Raw genomic sequence first — 20,650 nt, forward strand, 5'->3', positions numbered from 1 at the left:
TATACCTCATGGTATCTTTAGAGCCCTTAGAGGTCCATGACTGGGCAGCCTCGAACAAAACCCTCCCCACATAAAACCTATATAACCCATAGCAACCGAGGATGTAGCCTAGGGCGCATAGTCTCCTGCTCCTGTGTCACTGCACAGCGAAGAACGGTCACTGTTACAGAGGACACGAAGGAAGTGTGTCCCTGCCTTGGACAGGCTCCTAGCCTGTGCTGGAAGATGAAACAAATATTTGAGCACAATCTCTTAAGAAACAAACCAAAACACTTTCATAGAAAAGCACTTTAACAGTAACATCTGTAGCCCTGGCCAGCGTGGCTCAGTTACTTGAGCATTGTGCTGTGCACCGAAAGGTCACTGGTTCAATTCCCAGTCAGGGTGCATGCAGCAGGCAACTGATTGATGTTTCTCTCTCACATCAAAGTTTTTCTCTCTTTCTCTCTCCATTCCCCTCTCTCTAAAAAAATCAAGACTGTTTTAAGTAACATCTGTTAGCTTCATTTCTACCCAGATCACAAGATCCTCAAGGTCAAGCAAAAATGAAGAAAGTGATCCAGAACACAAGTCAGCAAACTTCCTCTGTAAAGGACTAAGCAGTAAATATTTCAGGCTCTGAAGATCATGCAGTCTCTGTTGCAACTACTAAACTCTGCTATTTAGCAAAAGCTGCCATATTGAATGAATTAGAATGGTTGTGTTCCAATAAAACTTTATCACAGACATGAAATTTGAATTTCATATCATTTTCACATGTCGCAAAATAATTATTCTTATTTTTTTAACACATTTTTAAAATTCGTAGCTTGTGAGACACACGAAAACAGGGAACAGGCACTCGTGGACTGTAGTTTGCCAACCCCTGATCTAGAAGGTCTAATGCAAAACCTGTCTTCACGTATTTTTCTGGACAAAATAATAATCAAGAAAAACACTAGATTAAAGACAAGGCCTCAAGTGCTTGCTCCTTTCCCCAAAATCAAAACTCTTTGCACTACCATTTCATGTCTAGGGCGAAACAGATGGCTTACTAGGCTTGTTTTGGGGAGAAAATGATCACAACTTATACTGTTCTTCTATCTCAAATTCTTTTGAGAATCAGACAGTATAAATCAACACAAAGATGTAAAATAATGTTCAAATGACAAAAGTCATCATCATCTTGATCACCTATTTAATCAATATACAGGAAACCACATGTTCAGCATTTCATATCAGTAAGTTACATTAGACAACACTTTTGTATGAAATCAATCTAACTAACATTTGAAAAAAGTTCACTCAAGTACAAATAGAAGATCTCATAAATGTCTAAACTACCTTTCTTACGATGAGTAATGCCCCTGGGGAAACACATAAATACACAAATACACACTTCGTATTAAACAGTCACTGTGAGGAACAATGAAAAAAATGTAGACACGCATGACAATATTCTGTATTATGTGACCTCTGACTACTCTCCAAGTGTTGAAACCACATAGACACTGGAGTTTTTTAAGAACACTATAGAGATGTGAGGGGAAAATAAGATACTTCTCAGAAGCAGGTCACTGGCTAATTATAAAATCTATTCTTTTAAAGGGCATGTGGAAAACTTTCTCAATTTTAAAATAAGGGACATTCAGTTCTAGTGGAACTGAATCAAATCACTTTGCCCCGAGTGCCTCGGGCCATTTGAATGATCCGTTCCAATCGTGTTTCAAAAACCAAACGGCCGGAGCCCGGCTCTTTCTCTATCCCACCTTTGAGACCCCAAACATCTCAGGCCTTGGGACACCTTTGGCAAGAGTGAGGCTGAGGAAGGTTTAAGCTGCACAGTCCGACGATCCAGTTGTGGACTCAGATAGAACAGGATTCAGGTTCAACACTCAGCCCAGGATCCAGCCTACTCCTGGGCAAACAGTGTGAATACTCCCCTCCCCCGCCCCTGGCACACGCTACTCCCCACCCCACCCCAAAGGAGCAGAGAAGCAGAAAAAGAAAGGGAAAAACACATTTTATTGTGTACCCCACCCTGTCCTGCCTCCTATACCCCACCTCACCACCACTGCCCCAGCAAAACCACACTTGCAAACCTCATCTGTACCCTCCTCTATCAGAGCTAGAAAATTTAAACCACAGCTATTCGTCAATTTAATAAATCCCCTCACTTTTTAAGTACTTGAATTATGACCTTAAGTAGAAATAGAAATTTATCTGAAAACAATTTACCTAATTGTGCAAAATGAATTTTCTGGTCAGGCCAAGTAATGCCCAGATGAAAGGTTGGAATCAGCTGGCTTTTCAAAAAAAGAAAGAAAACCACATTGCCACTCGACATTACAGGACCTGCCCTGCTTGCCCCCCTTTGGTGACGAGACTGGATACATCGACAGGTCGCACACAGCCTACACACATAGTGCATAATTGGAAACAGGTGGACAACAACTGGAGAGATGTCAAATGGCTCACAAACAACATGATCAAGAAAGCAAAGGTTTGGGGAAATTACTCTCAGGCAAAGCTACTCACTGTATAAATCTGTTTCATCCAGAATCTCCGATTTGATGATTTCTTCAATCACATCTTCTAAGGTGACAATTCCCAGGACTTCATAAAACGGATCCCCCTCCCCCTCATTGTTAACTCGCTGCACAATAGCCAGGTGGGATTTACCTTTGAAGAAAAGAAAGCAAAGGTTAAGAGGTAATTTTCTGAATTTCCTGAATAAAGTCTTAGGTATGATTATGGGGAAAAAACAGCAGCAAACACAGATACCAGATGATCAAAGTGTGCAGCTCAACATTTAAAAATGCATGGAAACCCCCCAAATGGAAACGGTTCGTGAGCCATCAAAAGCAAGACCAGGTAAGCCAGAAGAATATCACCTTCTACACACACTGCCCTGCCCCCACATTACCACCGGTTCCTAACAGAATTGTCTTCAGTGATGTCAGCTCTTCCGCTGTGACCTTTTGGCAATTGCCACTTTACTTTAGGAGAGCGGTTCTCAAAGCGTGGGCCAGGGACCCCTAAGGACGCCCAAGACCGTTTTATAGGAGGTCTGCTAAGTCCAATGGTTGGCATTTTGAACCAATGGTGCCTGAGCACAAATCAAGGCAGTGGAGGAAAATGTACTAGCGTCTACGGGGTTCTCCACCACCACGTCAGTAACAAGGGGGCAGTCCATTTCCCTTAAGAATATCCTTAATAAAGCAGTAAGGGTTTTAATTCCATTAAATCTGGGCCCCAAGGACCTGCCTTTGAATATTCTACGTGACAAAAGGGAAGGGCATGAAACACGTGTGCTGCCTGCAGAAGTGTGGCGGTGTCTTGAGGTAAAGCATTTGCACAATTGGTTCCAGCCGCTTTCTTCAATGAACATCAATTGACTTGAAAGAATGACTACTAGACAAACCATGGTATTTGGCTTATTATTGAGCAGACATCTTCCTAAAAGTGAACAAAACGAGCCCGTCACATTCAGGAAAACAGCAGCAGCCTTTGCTGCCACAGGACGCCACGGGCGATGCTCACCTTCGCCACCTGGTCATTCAGGCAGCGTCCCCCGCTTTCTGCGCTCTAAAGGCACTCTTTCTGTGTTGTGGAAGCAGCTCTAGCCTAACCTCAGGGAGCAGGGAGGGGTAAGAATGAAACTACTTCCTGGAGAGGGCAAGGATCTAAATATATTGTCCAGAATTCTTCTGTAAGGAAGATTTCAGACCAAAGGATTTTAATTCCACTGCACCCAAAATCCACTGTATAGTTTGATTCTACATTGCAACAAACCTTTAGAGAAAAGCAATATATATATATATATATATATATATATATATATATATACGCACGCACACATGTGCGTGCGTATACACACACACACAGCAACGAACCTTTAAGAAACTATCACTTATGGAGTTTTGGTGTAGTATCAAGAGAATACCCACGATTATCAAAAAAGGCTATAGCAGAGGGTAGAGGTGAGGTTTTGCTGGGCCAGTGGTGGTGAGGTAAGTTATAGGAGACAGGACAGGGTGGGGCACGCAATAAAATGTGTTTTTCCCTTTCTTTTTCTGCTTCTCTGCCTCCTTTGGGGGTGGGGTGGGGAGTAACCTGGATCAGGGGAGTGGGAGGGGAGTATTCACACTGTTTGCCCAGGAGTAGGCTAGATCCTGGGCCGAGTGTTGAACCTTTTCCAGATACATATCTGTTTGAGGCCAGATTTTCTTCATATACTTCAACTAAAACAGCCGTACTGCACAGACTGAATGCGGAAGAGAGTCCAGCTGCCTTCCACTTAGCTAGATAATAAAGAGATCTACAAAAAAAAAGGTAAAACAATAACACTTAATACTCTTATTTTGGAAAATAGTGATTTTAAGTTGTGTTATTTATGTTAACATAAAATGGATTTGTGATTGTCCTTTCAAAATGAATTAAAATGTTTTCAACTTCTCAGGTTTTTTAAAAAAATTTATTTATTGACTAGTGACCCGGTGCACGAAATTCGTGCATGGGGGGGTGTGTCCCTCAGCCTGGCCTGCACCCTCTCCAATCTGGGATTCCTCTCACAATCCGGAACCACTGGCTCCTAAACCGGCAGTCAGACATCTCTCTTGCAATCTGGGACCACTGGCTCCTAACCGCTCACCTGCTTACCTGCCTGATCGCCTCTAACCACTCTGCCTGCTGACCTGCTCACCCCCAGCTGCCCCCCCTCTGCCAGCCTGCTCACCCCCAACTGCCCCCCACCCCCCGCTGACCTGCTCACCCCCAACTGCCCCCACTGCTGGCCTGATCGCCCCCAACTGCGCCCCCCTGCTGGCCTGCTCACCCCCTAACAACCCCCCCCCCGTCCTGATCACCCCCAACTGCCCTCCCCTCCTGGCCTGATCACCCCTAACCGCCTCTGCCTCGGCCCTGCCACCATGCTTTGTCCAGAAGGATGTCCGGAAGGTCTCCCAGTCTAATTAGCATATTACCCTTTTATTAGTATTATTAGTACAGATTTTAGAGAGAGGGGGTGGGAGGGAGAGAGAGAGAGAAACATCAATTTGTTGTTCCACTTATTTATGCATTCATTGACTGATTCTTGTATGTGCCCTGACTGGGAATCAAACCCACAATCTGGGCTTATCAGGACAATGCTCTAACCCACTGAGCGACCTGGCCAGGGCCTCAGGTTTAATGTCAAACAGTGTAAATACCAAAAAGTATAACCCACAGGGAAGAACACATGCTCTGAAGTCAAACCGAACCGTCCTGGATTGGAACTCCAGCACTGCCAGTTAATTAGCCATTACTGGCTGTGTGGTCACAAGCAAACTACACAACTTTTCTGAGCCTCAGTCTCCTCACGTCCAAAAGCAGGCTCATAATCACTGCTACCCGCAGGACTACAGAGAGTGACTATCAGAGACAATGTTGGCAGAGAGAGCAAAGACAGTGCCTCGGATCCATGAGGTGATCAATACAGGGCAACTCCTATTCATTTATTAATGTCCTTCCTCAAGTCTAAGGCACCATCAACTTATTACCAGCTTAGTCAGAGGGGGAAAAAACCCCAATACATTATATGTGCACTGTGATTAAAAGATGCACTTCAATTTCAGAAAGATCTTTTAAAATATTAAACACATTTTTCCACACCAACATTGGTGTTTCCAGTTCAGGGCATGTGAAGCATCTGAAATACATCCTAAACTAAGCCAAGGAGACATAGTATAGAAATTCCATGATCAGTTAACACGTATATTGGGTGTTTTTTTTTTTAAATCAGAGGAGGGGTGTTTTGGGGGGATAGGATGGAGGAGCAGTCCTTTAAATAAAGTTTACTTAAAACTAGGAGTCCACCGAGTTCACTCGGACACAGCCAGCTACACGAAAATATCCCCTACGGCCAGGTCTGCTCCAGTTCCCAGCAGCACTCATTCAGAAACTGCCTCGGGTTCTGCAGGTTGGTTGGCCTTTCCTGCTTTGGCTCAGACCCCTTGAGCAGCAACAATGTCTGGAAGCCTAGAAGGTTAGATTGTTAGACAATTAGGCATCCTAACAATTTCCATCCTTAGCATGCTCACGCTCAAAGAATGAAAATATTTTCAGCAAACGAGACTAGGAAAAAATCTTATCAGCAATAGATATAAACACCGCATCGGGGTCACGTCAATTCCAGTCGAGTCAATTCAGTCTGGTGAGCTTCTCACATCTGCTTTCCCAAGAACCCAAACATAAGCAGTTAAAAATTCTTGGTCAGTGCTGTCTGTCGAAAGTTAAATTCTTTTGCTATTCCCAGCTTGTGATCATTTAAAAGGAATTTTCCAAAGCAAGGTCTAATATTAGACTCAAAATGAAGTTTCCATTCCACTGAGGCGCTATTCTCACCAAAGTAACTACTGCATAATCAGATTGTCTTGGAGCAATTCGTTTAAATGCAGATGGACATACTTGGAATACCAGCTCTATAGCACCAGCAGACCGGACTGGAAAGGGCCTTACTCTAGGAGAAATAGTTCATGTGTGTTAGGCTTCTTAGACAGAAAATTAAATTTTCTTAGGGGCTCCCTCTCACACCCCACCTTCAATGCTGAAACTTTTGCATCTGCCCGGAGCCACATTCTTTCAGCTTTTGAATTCCTGGTGAGAAGTCCTGTTTTCTGAACCTTCTTGCTGGTAAGCAGTACAAAAAGAAAAAAGTGACCACCCTCTCTCAATCATGCTTTAGGAGGCCAGCAATACAATGCACCCATCATCCCCCACTGAATCATTCGCTGCAGGAGTTCCATCTTCTCACCAATGGAACAATCAAAAGGGAAATGTAAGCAAGCTGTCAATACAGAAATTTTAAAAACTGAGCTCCAATAGCATCATTCTTAACCTGAGCATTGGAGGGATTCAGTCAGGAATGAAAGCAGAAAAGCAATTTTGGGGAATCTAACAAAAAATTCAACCAAAAACTAAAAAAGATTATGAACTGGTGCATCCTTAACTTCCAAAGAGAAGAATGAAAATATAGCAATCAGTACAATATGCAATTATAGGCATTAAATAACACAAATGTTTAAATATGTGTAAATTAAACAAACTTGTTAAACTGTGTATAGAACAAATGAAGCAGACGTTGCTGTCACCGTCAGGCTTTGGAGAGAGCCCGTTTTGGCCAGCTGTGAGAGTTCTTGCAGTTCCGGTCACTGTGCACTGTCCTAGGAATGGAGGACAAGGGATCACCAAGAGAATCAAAGCTGGCCTGTTTTCAGAGTCCAGGGCTCTATGGATACATTTCCACTCAAATTCAGAATCATAAGCAAGTTAGCATGAAATGATTACCTAGACAGTGGTTCTCAACCTTCCTAATGCCGCGACCCTTTAATACAGTTCCTCGTGTTGTGGTGATCCCCAATTTCATTGTTACAAATTGAACATAATTAAAGCATAGTGATTAATCACAAAACAATATGTAATTATATATGTGTTTTCCAATGGTCTTAGGCGACCCCTGTGAAAGGGTCGTTCGACCCCCAAAGGGGTCACGACCCACAGGTTGAGAACCGCTGACCTAGATTGATCATTTTTCTAAAACTGCTATGTGCCTCAAGGCAGGCACTTACAGAGATGAAATTAGAAGAACATCTCTTCATTGTGAGATGAACTAAGTAAAACTATCTATACACAGTAAAGGTGGGATCAAATTTCTGCCTCTGCCAGCTCCCCAAATCAAAGCTTATTTGCATATCTTCTCTGGATTGGCAAAGCAGCCCAGAATGGTAGCAGGTTGGCACATCTGCATCTTTTAACCTTACCACAGAGGCTCAAATTCTGAATGAAAGATACCATTTGGATGCTGATGGATTAATCAACTGGATAGGCTGACAAAGAGACCTGTAACTGCCTGTGAAAAATATGGACTCATTTGTATCTACACGTTTCATGCCAATGAAGTGAAGTGGAACAGTAAGCAAACTAATAGAAATAGCCAAAGAAGAAAGCCAAGAGGGTAGGTTGGAAAGATGGAAGAAGGATGGAAATGGAACAACCTGACACCGCTGTAGTCAGAAAGACCTAATAATGCGAGCACAAGGCAAACAAGAGTCGATGGGGACGTAAAATGCCACTCCAACAGCAGGAAGAAAATAAACAGAAGATTCAATAATGAGAAATCCAAGCAAAACATTTTAGAGTCACCATTACTGCTGTGTTGCACAACTTCAGGGGGGACCAATAGCAAGTGCACAGCTTAACAGACCCCTGGAAGTTGTGCGATGCCGTGGCCCCTCACTAACCAAGGGTAGGTCAAACACACTTGATATGCCTTTGTTTCTAAAGTAGTCCCAGTTTAGCTAACAAAAACTGTAACGCTTCAATAAGTAGAATCATTAAGTCCCTAAGAGGGAGTTCAGTTCCTAGTCATTATGTTCCTAAGAGGGAAGTACTGATAGAAGAAGGAAATGCTCTGTAATGAAATGGATGGAGGATATATTTCAGTGGCCATTCTTAAGATCTCCCAAGGAAATCAATTTGCATATTAGCAGTTAAGGAAGTGAAGCACTTTAAATAGAATTAGATTTAGTCCAATTTATAAAAAGTAAACGAACATATCAAGTGAGATCATGTATATGAACATAATTTCTAATCCATAAAATACAAACAATTGGGGGGCCGGGGTACATGACCACATGACAAGCCTGTCCAGCTCAGTGACCAAAAGTAACCACATAGGATGGACTGTTCATTAATCCCTAACTAGGAAGGCCATGGCGGAGAGTCACATCCCAGGCCTACAGCTTCAGTAGCAAAGGTCAGTCTTTACCTTACATGAGTCCTGCCCATTGTTCTTATGCAGCTAGGATAATATACCTTTGAAATGTCAGAGAACTTTTCTTTTCTAGACCCCTTGTAGGCACCAGAGCACAAGACCATGGAACCCGTCATTGCTATCTTGTTCCCCACATACCATCTCTAATGCTATAAATGTTCATTATTACCTATCCTACAAAACTTTCCTATAGGCTTGATAGTCTTTCATTCAACTCCAGATATACAAATTCATTCATTCCCTCAAATACTTACTGAATGCCCATTGTGTAACAGGGAACAAAACCAAACACTAGCCCACAAGGAACATTCCAGTGGGGAGACATACATTAAGGGACAATATAAAACATGTCCAACTGTGTAAAATGTACTGTGGAGGACACAACAGCAGGGGCAGAATTACATTTAATAATAAAGTGACATCTGAGCAAAGATGAAGGATGTGACGGAGCCAAATGAAGCACATAAAAGACTGGGGGGGATGTCTGGGGCAGAGGGAACAGTCAGGAAAAGCAAGGAGGCCAGTGTGGCTGGAACAGAGCGAGTGAGAGAGAACAGGGTGTAGATGAGGTGCACGGGGGCAGGGAGGCTGACAAGGATGGTGTGCAGATCCCGTAACCATTATAAAGACTTCAGCTTTTACTCTGAGTGAGAAGTCACGGGAAGAAGGTTCTAAGTAGAAGAGTGACCTGCTCTCTAGCTGCTGTGGGGAGAAAAGGCTTGGCAACTGGTGGAAAGAAGTCGGGGGGAAAGGGAAATCAGTTGTTATTCCAGTAAGCCAAGTGGGAGGAGCAGTGGCTTAGAGCAGTGGAGTAGTGGAGGTGACAGACCTACTGAGATTCTGGATATATATTTAGATAGAGCCAACAGGTTCCGTGGATGGGCTGAATGTGGGGCAGAAGATAAAGAAAGAGAAGAGTCAGGGCCGACTATAAGGTTTTTGGCCTGAGCCATGGGAAGGACAGAGTTGCCATTTACTGAGGATTGTGGAAGGTACCTGCTTAGAAGGAAAAATCAGCTCAGTTTTAGACAGGTTAAGCATGGGACGCCAAATGGACACCCTAGTGCCGTGGTGGGCAAATTGCAGCTTGCGAGCCACATGCGGCTCTTTGGCCTCTTGAGTGTGGCTCTTCCTAAGCCTTAGGAGTTAATAACAATGTACCTACCTGTATAGTTTAAGTTTAAAAAATTTGGCTCTCAAAAGAAATTTCAATCGTTGTACTGTTGATATTTGGCTCTGTTGACTAATGAGTTTGCCGACCACTGCTAGTGGAAATGTCAAATAGATACTTACACACCTAAATCCAGGATTCAAGAGAGTGAGAGAAATGTGGGCTGCAGATGAAAACTGCCCAAAAACCAATTAAATCTCCTCAGGTGTGGGTGTGGTCAGAAGGGGTCCAAGCACTGAGCCTGGGGCATGCCAATGTTTCGTTTGTTAGGAAGTTGAGATATAACCAAGAAGGAGACGGAGAAGGAATGGCCAATGGGATGAGGAGAGAATAAAGGAGAATGGTGTGCTAGAAGCCAAGCCAAAAAACAAACCAAAAAACCCACAAACAAACCAAAAAAAACAAACTACTTCAAGAAGAAGTTCAAAGTATCAAATGTAGAAAAAAGGTCATGAAAGGAGATTTGGGTGACAAAAGATGCTCAAGAAAAGAAAGGTCGGGGATGAAGAATTTAAGGATCATCATTTACGTGCCATGCCCACGTCCCTGTCCAGCATGATTTCTACTTCAGCCCTTCCTGCTTCTAACAGGGAGGCACAGCTGGCCTGCTCTGCCAGGCAGCCTGAACCAGGGAGAAAAGGCCTGCCATTAGGACAGAGTTTGGCTTGTTCTCTCCAAAGCAACACCTCCCTCTCCGAGTACTGACCTCTGGAAATGGTACATTAGATTTCCGATCACCCAGGCTTTTAACACTGAAATCTTTGCTGCTTCTCTCCCTCATAATGTTTTCTTCCTGTTTAATGAAGAATGAATGAACACATACATACACACGCAGTATAAAGTACACCCCGGGAACCACCACCCAGGAAGGTTTACATAACAATGAACTACAGGGTGAATGAGCAGGAGGTTGGAGGAGCCAGCAATGGCATGAGGAACAAAGAGTGGTAAGAGATGTGGTTCAAGGTGAGTACAGGTCTACCTGTGGCCTCTCTGGTAGGCTCTCCTCTCCCCAACCCATTCTGTTTGTTGAAAGCAGGTCCCTAAAGGATAGGGAGAACACACGGTGGTCCAGCAACATATCTCATGATGATTAAGTGGCAATACAACCTCAGAAGGGAGCAATTCTCCTACTCTTTCTAGCCATATCCGGAATATTGTGTTCAGGTCTACATTTTATAAGAGGCAAACTGAGGAGAGACTGACCAAGACGTATAAACAATGAATAAGGAACAAATAAAGAGGACACAGACATTCAGCTAGAAGAGAAACCCGGACAGGGAGGAAATGACAGTGGCCTTCAAATCTCTGACGTGAAAAGCAATCACTTGGTTCTTAGGCCTCCTCACCCAACAGCTTACTACCTGCACACTTGCACCTGCACATCTGTACCTCAGTTTACCGCAGGCAAATGGCCTCCCTGATTAGGTCATGAACTCCTTGGTGACCACTCCCTAACCCCCAAGTCTAGCACAACACCGAACACTCCAGTCTCTTTCCTAGTCCTATATACACAAAGGAAAACTTACTAAACCACAACATACTCATAATCACTCAGAAGTCCTCATTTCCTATCAACAAGTGAATTAAGGGGAAAAACTTCTTAAAGGCCATCAGAACCTGGCACCCAAACACACCACCCTCCCATCCTTCAGTCTCTATATGCACCTCATGGCTTCACTGCCCAGTCAATCAAATGACTTGATTTTCTCCAATCATAACCTCTGTGGTTTTACTCATCCCCATAGAAGAGGTAGGAGAAGCTTCTCCAGGGGTAGGGGGGGGAATGGTGAAAAACCACCATACCCAGCCCCTTCACTCACCTCCCTAACCCAACCCACTGCCACTGCCACACCTGGGCTCTGGGAGTGCCTACATCTCTACACCCACATTACTCTTAACAGTAGGTAGGTCCTGCCCTGGCAAGGTGGCTCAGTTGGTTGGAGCGTCATCCCATACACCAAAAGGTTGTGGGTTTGATTCCTGGTCAGGACACATACCTAGGTAGCAGGTTTGATCCCTCAGAGCACACGGAAGGCAGCCAATCGATGCCCCCGCCCCTTTTCTCTTCCTCTCTCTAATCAATTCGCTAAAAAGACATTTAAAAAATAGCAAGACAGGTCCTTTCTCTATCCATTTCCCTCTCAATTCAACAGCTACAAAATCAAAAGAAAAATAAGCCCTGAATTATAAGCCACACTACACAAACACAAAGCCATTTTCTCACAGATTTTTGTAATGCATTCTCACACATGCCTGCAGATCTTCTAATACGGTGACAGTCCTAGTATTATAACCTGAGGACAATGGCTGCATTTGCTTAAGGAGAAGCATACAATGTAATTCAGGGAGCTATCACCTTACTATTTCTGTACTGTTTAAAGCTAAAATGAGAACAACAAACTTCATCTTTTTTTCTAAGTACTTGTTTTACCTTACCATCCCCACCAGAGCTAAGTGCATTTTTTCCAATTGAATTTTCCCACCATAAAATAGACCAGAAAAATGTGACACAGATCTTAAAATAGTCCTATAAAAACAATACATGAGTATATATATAGAAGCACTTGCTGTATATAGAAGTTACTGGTTTTAAGTGATGATAACAGTTGCTATTCTGGGAGATAAAAGGCCCCTTTTACCAAAAGGTTTACTATTTCCAAAAATTCCAATGGCCAACCAGTAAGTGGCTGCCTAAGTCTCCCCAAGAGGACAGCTCCTGCACTCCAGGCACGTGGGAGTCATCTCAGCCATCGACAACCTCACTCGGTTAGGTCCTGTCCGCCAGGAGGTTTACTGGGGCGGGATATGGAATCATGGTTTGCTAAAAAAGTAAGTTTTTTGGTGAGAGTAGCGATTATTTGATACAGATAATATTTCTTTATAGGGTAAACCCCTGAATTTATCTATTAATTTTGTAGATCATAATAGCTTTCAGGGAACAGCCTGCTGTTCATTGGCCACTCACACTCTGAAAGCAGGAGGTAGCCATTCACTGAGAGGCTCAGCCTCTAAAGGACTTTGTTTTTAGCAGATGCCTTCCCCAAAGGTGACTGCAGAGTCCTGGGCACAGTGCAGGGAGCCCCGGGAGTCTGAGCAGGCAGGCCAGGTTTACCAGGGCCCAGCCTCAATGCTGCCCCTGGAGGCAATCTCTCTTACTGTCTCAGGCTCGCTTCTATGTATTTGCTATAAATACCTGTTTCTTAACATTTACTAGTAAACTGAGTTTGTCCCCACCTTCCCATTCGTTACTGAAATTTCCTATTTTATATCCCTAAAATAGAAATACCTGAAAAAGGAAAATATCTTTTCTGACAATTAATATTTAAAAGAATTATGTTTGTGGCTATCTTTAAAATGTTATATTATTGCCCTGGCTGGGTAGCTCAGTTGGCTAAAGCGTCGTCCCAATATGCCAAGGTTGCAGTTTCGATATCCACTGAGGGCACATAGAAGAATCAACCAATGAATGCATAAATAAGTGGAAAAACAACTCGATGCTTCTCTCTCAAATAATAAAAAAAATTAATGTTATTTTATTATTATTGACTAGTTGGATTTCACTTTTCCATAAAAAGCTCCAATGCAGTAAGATCAGAAATATTACACCCTGAGAAAATCCAACCCATGTGGTTCTCAGATTTTGACAGATGCATCTGTGGAGACTCAGAGAAGGTATGGCTGCCTTCAAGGACATCAACATTTACATGTTAGGAATTATGTTAAAGTGTGAAGTATATTAAAACTAAAGATATCTGCTCGGCTCATTGTAGGCACACAAATATTACTGAGTGAATCCACAAATTTACCTAAACCCTTTGAACCTATTTTTATTTTCAATCTATACAATTTTCTGGGCTAAAATTACATTTTATTTGTCCTAAACTACCTCCACATTATTTTTGAATTTGTAACCATAACTTCTCTCAGTTATCATTAGAGTGGACATACTATCTTTTTACAGCATGCCCCATATTTCATCTAAGAATTAAGCCTCGATTTTTACAAAAACACTTTTATATTAAACTCTACACTCACCTGTAATTTTCCCATCAGGCATACTTTCTTCCAGTCCTCAAACATTATTATGTACTTTATTCCCAGCACAGGGCTAGTATATAGAGATGTCCACCTCCTTAAGAAAACATGTTTGTTTGTGGTTATTTTTTAAAAAACATGAATTAGAAAATAATTTACATTATGAAAAGATGAAACATTTTTAAGTTAAAATTTTTGTTTTGAGATAATTGTACATTCTTATGCAGTTGTAAGAAGTAACAAAGACCTGGTGTACTTTTACCATTTTCCCTAATGGTAGCATCTTATAGAACTCCAGCAGATACTGACACTAATGCTACTGCACAACCAAACTTCCATCCCCACAAGGATCCCTTTTAGAGCCACAAATACTTCCCCCTCCCTCCAGAACAGATCATTTTAATAACTTCTCTGGTGAAATACATGCTTCGTTTTCTACTGGCAATGGCTCTTAGCTTTAAAGTTTAAGCAAATATTAAAAAGCTCACAAAATGGCAATCAATGGGAAAACACTTTTTAATCAACAAAAACTTGTTCTACTGGAAGTTTGAAAACTCAAAAATGGAGTCCAATCCTGGCAAGGCTAGAGGACCAGGCTTCCCGGCTGCGACACCCATGGCAGGTTGCTACCTGAGTGCTCAGGCAGCACTGTTTTGGGAGAGCAGCAGAGACCCCACCGTGACTTAGTGAATGTCTGTAGAGAGACCTCTGTGGCAGCATAATTTCCCAGGCAGCTCCTCTGGCTTCTCATAATGTGGTGGATTTCTTGTTGTTGTTGTTAATCCTCACCCAAGGATATTTTTCCATTAATTAATTTATTATTATTATTATTTACAGAGTGGAAGGGAGGGGGAGAGACAGAGAGAAACAGTGGTGAGACACACATCGATGAGTTGCCTCCCATATATGCCCCAGCTGGAGCTGGGGATTGAGCCTGCAACCAAGGTACATGCCTTTGACTGGAATTGAACCTGGGACCCTTCAATCCACAGGATGGCTCTACCCGCTCAGCCAAACCGGACTCTGTGATGGATTTTTGATGGAACTTGGATAGGTAACAGTCCCCAGTAATTAAACACTAATCTAGGTGCTGCTGTGAAGGGATTTTGTGGATATAAAGTCCCTAATGGGTTAACTTTAAATAAGGATATCTTGGGTGGGACTGGCTTATACTCAGCTGGAAGGCCTTTTAAAAATGAATTTATCGGGGTGACATTGGTTAATAAAATTATATAGGTTTCAGGTGTACAATTCTAGAATACATCATCTGTATATCGTATCGTGTGTTCACCACCCCAAGTCACGTCTCCTTCCATCTCTGAGGGAGACGTTCTACCTGACCACAGCAGACCATGTCTTGGGATTCCAGCCTATTTAGGATCTTCCCTCCTGATGGCCTGTCGTAGGGACTTTGGACTTTCTTAGATTACAATTACATACATAAGCCTGTTCCTTACAATAAATCCCTTAATGACTGTTGTGTGTGTGTCTGTCCTGGTTTTGCTTTTGAACCATGACTGACAGACTCAGACACAAAGGGACTCGGAAAGCAGATACCAAGAGAAAATTAGGGTTAGATTATGTTTTCACTTCCCAAACTCAAGACAATGAATGACTGTCTTATGAAGACAAGCTAATATATGTATACTGTGCCAAAGAGACCCCCTCAATGAATCTCCTCGTAGGAATAGCAAATAATCATTTGGAACAAAAAAGATTAGACTAAACTGTGGCTGGATTCAAAAGACAAGAAGCCAGATTATTCACTTCAATGCATCCAAGTGTCCTACCCTATTAAAGACAGCCCTGTGGTCCTCCCATCCAGGTCGGGATTCCAGACCAACAAACAGTGGATGGGCTCACATCCCGCCCCCGCCTCATCCCACACCAGCTTGTTCTCTGTCTTACTTCCTCAGTCCTGCTGTCAGATACCTCAGCCAGAAACCCAAGTGAGTCAATTCATAGAAGATTCCAGTCGTTCTGTGACTTGCTTAATGTCCCATCCAAGTGATTTGTGAGAAAAATCTTGTGAACCAACAGAGCAGACACTGAAGAGATTTTCCATGATTCCTTTCTCCCAGAGTATTTAAAGACTTGAATTTTCCCATCTTTTGGAGAAATAGTTTCTTATAAATAGTGAGGCATGCCGGGCATCTCCACTTCATCTTTTTTGGTGGTCTGCAGCACTCACTGGACACTCGCTGGAATGTTTTCCTAGCAAATGGCCAGCAATGGAAAACATGGCTAAGACAAAAGATGGCTTTCAGGCTGAGATGATGGGAACCTTCTCATCTTTCCCAAGGGACAGGTAGTTCTTCTATAGAACTGGGGGGTTTATTTTGGAACCAATGAGTCTATTTTTGTCTTTCCTTTAGACTTGTAGCCTTTGTAAGGATGGAAGACTGACTATACTAATGAGGTAATAGTCCAACAGATTAGTAACAGTCCAACATATCCAGTAACAGGAGATTTTAAACAGAGAAGTATACTTCTGCTGTTACAACTAAATATCAGTCTTTTAATTTTATAATTTTCTCTTCCATTCCTTCCTCATGTCTTAGTTTTTGGATCAGTAATCATTTAGAACTTTGTTTTGCAATCCAAAGCTCTTAATTTCAACTAAACTAATTTCTTGGATGATTTCTACAACACAAGTAGACAAGATTGGTGGTTACACAAAGTCATGCATAAAAACACAGTTCTCTTATGATAGCCACAGTGAACAATAATTATTGAAGTCTAGATGATGTGATCAAACCACACCATATATTTGCTTTAGGAGAAGGCATTTTTATTTTTGTAATCCTCACCTGGGAGTATGTTTTTATTGATTTTTTGAGGGGGGGCGGGGCGGAATCCAATGGTTGCCTCCCATTCACACCATGACCAGGGAATCAAACCGGGCACCTTTTGGTGTATGAGCGGATGCTCCAACCAACTTAGCTACCTAGCCAGGGCAGGAACAGGCATTTTAAGGAGAAGGGTGAGGTGATCCGTTCCTTTTAAACTTGCTTAAAGGAGAAACTAAGGGTGGATTTGTTAAAAGAAAAAAGACTTTATCCTCTTTCCTCACTCAAATCTCCTCTTTTCATGAAGACCTTCCTGATGCCTTCAAGTTGGAATGAGCATGTGGAAATGTTAATATATATTAGGATACAGTTAACATAAGTTAATAATATATTATTATATAATTAATAATCATGTGATATGAGGAAAAAGGGCTATCAAAATTATTAAAAGTCACTGAGTCCTGGAGTTGGAGGGAAAATTTAAAGTTATCTAGTTCAAATTCTTATCTAATATATTAATCCCACCTTTAATTTTTCTGCAAACAAGAAACTTTAAAAAAAAATGAAGGGAGCATGGATAATTTGAGGTTTCACTCATTGTCCTGAGATAAAAGTCCTAGTACTTTACTTGTCTGTTTCCTGTCCTAGAAACAGAAGAGTAAATACTTCATTATCACTGTAGAGGAGAAAAGATGCAATCGGTTAACTTGACAAAGCAAACATCCTCTGTAAAAAATTCCTTCACAATTCCTTCTCACCTTCCCATTATCCTCCTCTCCCCGCCCCGCCAGTATCTCTGAAAAACGTGTAGGAAATAAAAGGCGAGTTTTTCTATTTCTATGAGAAAAAAATCACCACCTAAATGTCCACCAATAGACGCCGGTTAAATAAGTTTTAGTACAGCCGTACAATGGCAGCATACAATGGTATGCTGTGTTGCATTTAAGAAGAATCAAAGCTCTACACAGACTTTTGAAAAGTTTTTCCCTATTTTCATGAAACATTACCCAAATACAGTAAGAAAAACACTAGAATAATAAACATAATATGATCACATTTGTATAATTGTATATACATAAGCATTTCGGGGGGGAAATTAACAGTAGCATGTTGGCTGCAATTTACAGTTACAATTTGTGTCTTACAGAGTAATTCTATTTGTGTGCTTCTCATCAAAAGGGAAAAAAGAATGTAATTTATAACTATATACACTGCTCTCCTGTATGTAATCTTCACCAGAGAGAATGTTTACTTTGACTAGGAATGAATGAGTAGAATCTCTGTCAACATTAAATGCCTCTTAAGCGCCACCACAAAATCCTCCAGGCCCCATGGCTTCCTCCTTCCACCACCGCAGTGACCTGTCCACACAGGCTTGGACTGGGTTCTGCCCGTGCAATCAGTGGAAGCGGACGGCCAGCCCACGGCAGCTCAATGTACTTCTCACTGCTCCCCAAACCCACTCTGTAGTTATGCGTATGCAATCCAGAAATGGGGATATGTTAGGAATTAATGCCCGTGGGAGGGTACTTTCCCTTTTGTTCTCAGTGGACAGTTCTGAGAGCACTTGGGAAGGCTCCTGGAAAGGCCCTGGGTAGGACAGAACACCTTGGCCCTCAGCTGGTGCCATATCCAATGTGCTGTCACATCCTGGAATTTCTCCCCCCCATCCCCCCGCCCCCTTCCCATTTCACTTCCCTTTGTCCTGAACTCCTGCTGCCTGGGGTCCCATTCCAAATACACTTCTTTACATGTCTGTCTGTATCAGGCTGCCCTTCCGGCGAAGATGAAATCAGATGAGTGTAAAGTGTTTCTGCCAATCAGTTTCTGGCTTTGTACATTTCACCCTTTTCCGTTTCCATGATTCCAGATGTTAGGACATATTCTATCTCAACACGATGCTGGTCCTGTACTTTTATGTCACAGTTCTGGGTAGGCTGGCACAGTCCTGGGTAGGCTGGGTAGGCTGGCAGGAGTATTTCTCAACAGCATTACCTCACTGGGTGGCCAGCAATAACTATCCACTGAAGTGACTGCAAACCCAAACTAAATGTATCCCCAGCTCACTTTCCACAGCTGGATTCCCAAAATCACCTGGGACCACTTCACCATCACCAGACACAACAATAGTGGGAGAGTGATTTGAAGTGGCAAGAGAGCAATTTTGACCAATTGTATAAAACATCTGGATTTTGCAATTTTAAAAAAGCACAACCATGTGGACACATTTGTGAGGGCCCTTGGCAAGGCCCATGCATGTGAAGCACTTAGCTTTACTTAATTAGCTTTACGGTAAATCTGTTTTTCACTACGTACTAGTCTAGTAACTATAACATAAGCAGACATTAACACATAGAATGAAAACTCTCAAATCTATATACTAGTACCATCCCCAGTCCAATATTTTTTCCTAAACTTCAGATTCAAAAATATCCCCATTGCCTACTTGGTTCTCTTTACTGTCCCACAAGCATCTCAAGATCAACACATCCCAAACTGTATCATCTTGACCAAACCTGTCCCTCCACTCTGCTCCTCTTGCTGCCTAATGGCACCAGCACATCAAATGTGAAGGCGAGAGTCATCTTAGATTCCTCCTTTTCCTCTAATGTCACCCTGCTATGACAAACTGGTTCCAGAACACTGTGTTAAGTTTTAAATTTAAGACTACCTCCTAAGTATCTATTGGATCTCTCCCATATTCTCCATCCCCATGACCAGCTCACCTTAGATACATGTCTCTGTTATTTCTCTTCTGAACTGCAACAACCTTCTTCTAACTTTAACAATTTCTCCAAAGACATCTCACTGATGCCACAGTAATCTTCCTATTAAGCAAACCTGAACATGTTATTCCCCTACTTGAAATTTTTTAATGGCTTTCAATTACATAGTCTACTAGTAAATGCTATGGTATAGCCTACAATGCCCATCTGACATGATCCGAAGCTCCTTCTCCAGCTTCATCTCCCACGTCTTTGCTCATTTCGTGCCATACTGTTTGCCATTCTCCAATCTAGATACACCATTTCATGGTTCCCTCTGCCAAGAACACCTTCCTCCCCTTATTCTTCCTCAAAGATGCAATTCAAGTATCCTCTCACCCTGGAAGTCGTCCTGGCCTCACCTATGCCAGCTGGCTTGGCTGTCCTGTCTCTGCTCCCATAGAGCCTTTACTAACTCCATCGGAGCATTTATTATTCTGTGTGATAATGTGTTCTTTCCTCTACTATACTGTGAGATTCTTGAAGACAAGAGTTCTCTTTCATATCTAAAGCCTCAGGAGCAAGCACAGTGCCTGGTATATAATATGCTCAATAAATGCTGAATAAATAGCTCAAATTAATCATAAGAAAATAGGAAGGGGGATGAAGATTAGAAAAAATGGTATTATCTCTGCAAGCTCTTATCACAAAACATTGTTTTTCTTCCTGGGACACAATGCAATAAAGGAGGCCAATCAGTAACTGCCGGTTGTCTGTAATTTTAGCAAGTTTCCCAGAAGAGTGGCCAATTGTTACCTAAGCTAAGGCCTTGTACATAAAAGACTCTCATTTCCTATTTAAGTTAATTGTACTGATTTTATTATTTTTACTCCAATTGGCACCAAATTCTAGAAAAGTTACAATAGAGTTTGTCTCCAAATGAAGCCAGCTTGAAAAACAAGTAGAAATCAAACTCTGTGCTCCTTCCTGTTGAGCTTGAGAATATCTTTAAAGAATTTTCATTGTCTTCTTAAATATACAACATGAATTCAGCCTGAAAACTGAGACTCAGATATTCAAATATGGCTTGTCAAGAAAAATAAAAAGCATTTAGCTTACTGAATGAATGAATGTTCAAAAGAACTCAACATTCATT

At 42.1% G+C, this 20,650-nt stretch overlaps 1 protein-coding gene across 5 annotated transcripts in view; it reads right to left on the bottom strand.

Moving 5' to 3' along the window:
- The window catches only part of CNNM2 (cyclin and CBS domain divalent metal cation transport mediator 2), a 95,431-nt gene that overhangs the window by 15,974 nt on the left and 58,807 nt on the right, over positions 1-20,650 (bottom strand). For 4 of the 5 annotated variants that reach the window (XR_011473546.1, XM_070432364.1, XM_070432363.1 and 1 more), the window contains exon 2: positions 2,518-2,661. Coding sequence is in view for 3 of the 5 variants with exons in the window: in XM_070432364.1 (XP_070288465.1) it covers positions 2,518-2,661 (144 nt within the window). In the remaining 2 variants the exon portion in view is untranslated. Of the gene's footprint in view, positions 1-2,517; positions 2,662-20,650 lie in introns of those variants that run through there. The other variant, XR_011473547.1, reaches the window with a different exon arrangement.

Source organism: Myotis yumanensis, unplaced genomic scaffold (assembly GCF_028538775.1).
Source record: "Myotis yumanensis isolate MYYU_CA2020_CCGP unplaced genomic scaffold, mMyoYum1.0.hap1 SCAF_13, whole genome shotgun sequence".
Taxonomy (NCBI): domain Eukaryota; kingdom Metazoa; phylum Chordata; class Mammalia; order Chiroptera; family Vespertilionidae; genus Myotis; species Myotis yumanensis.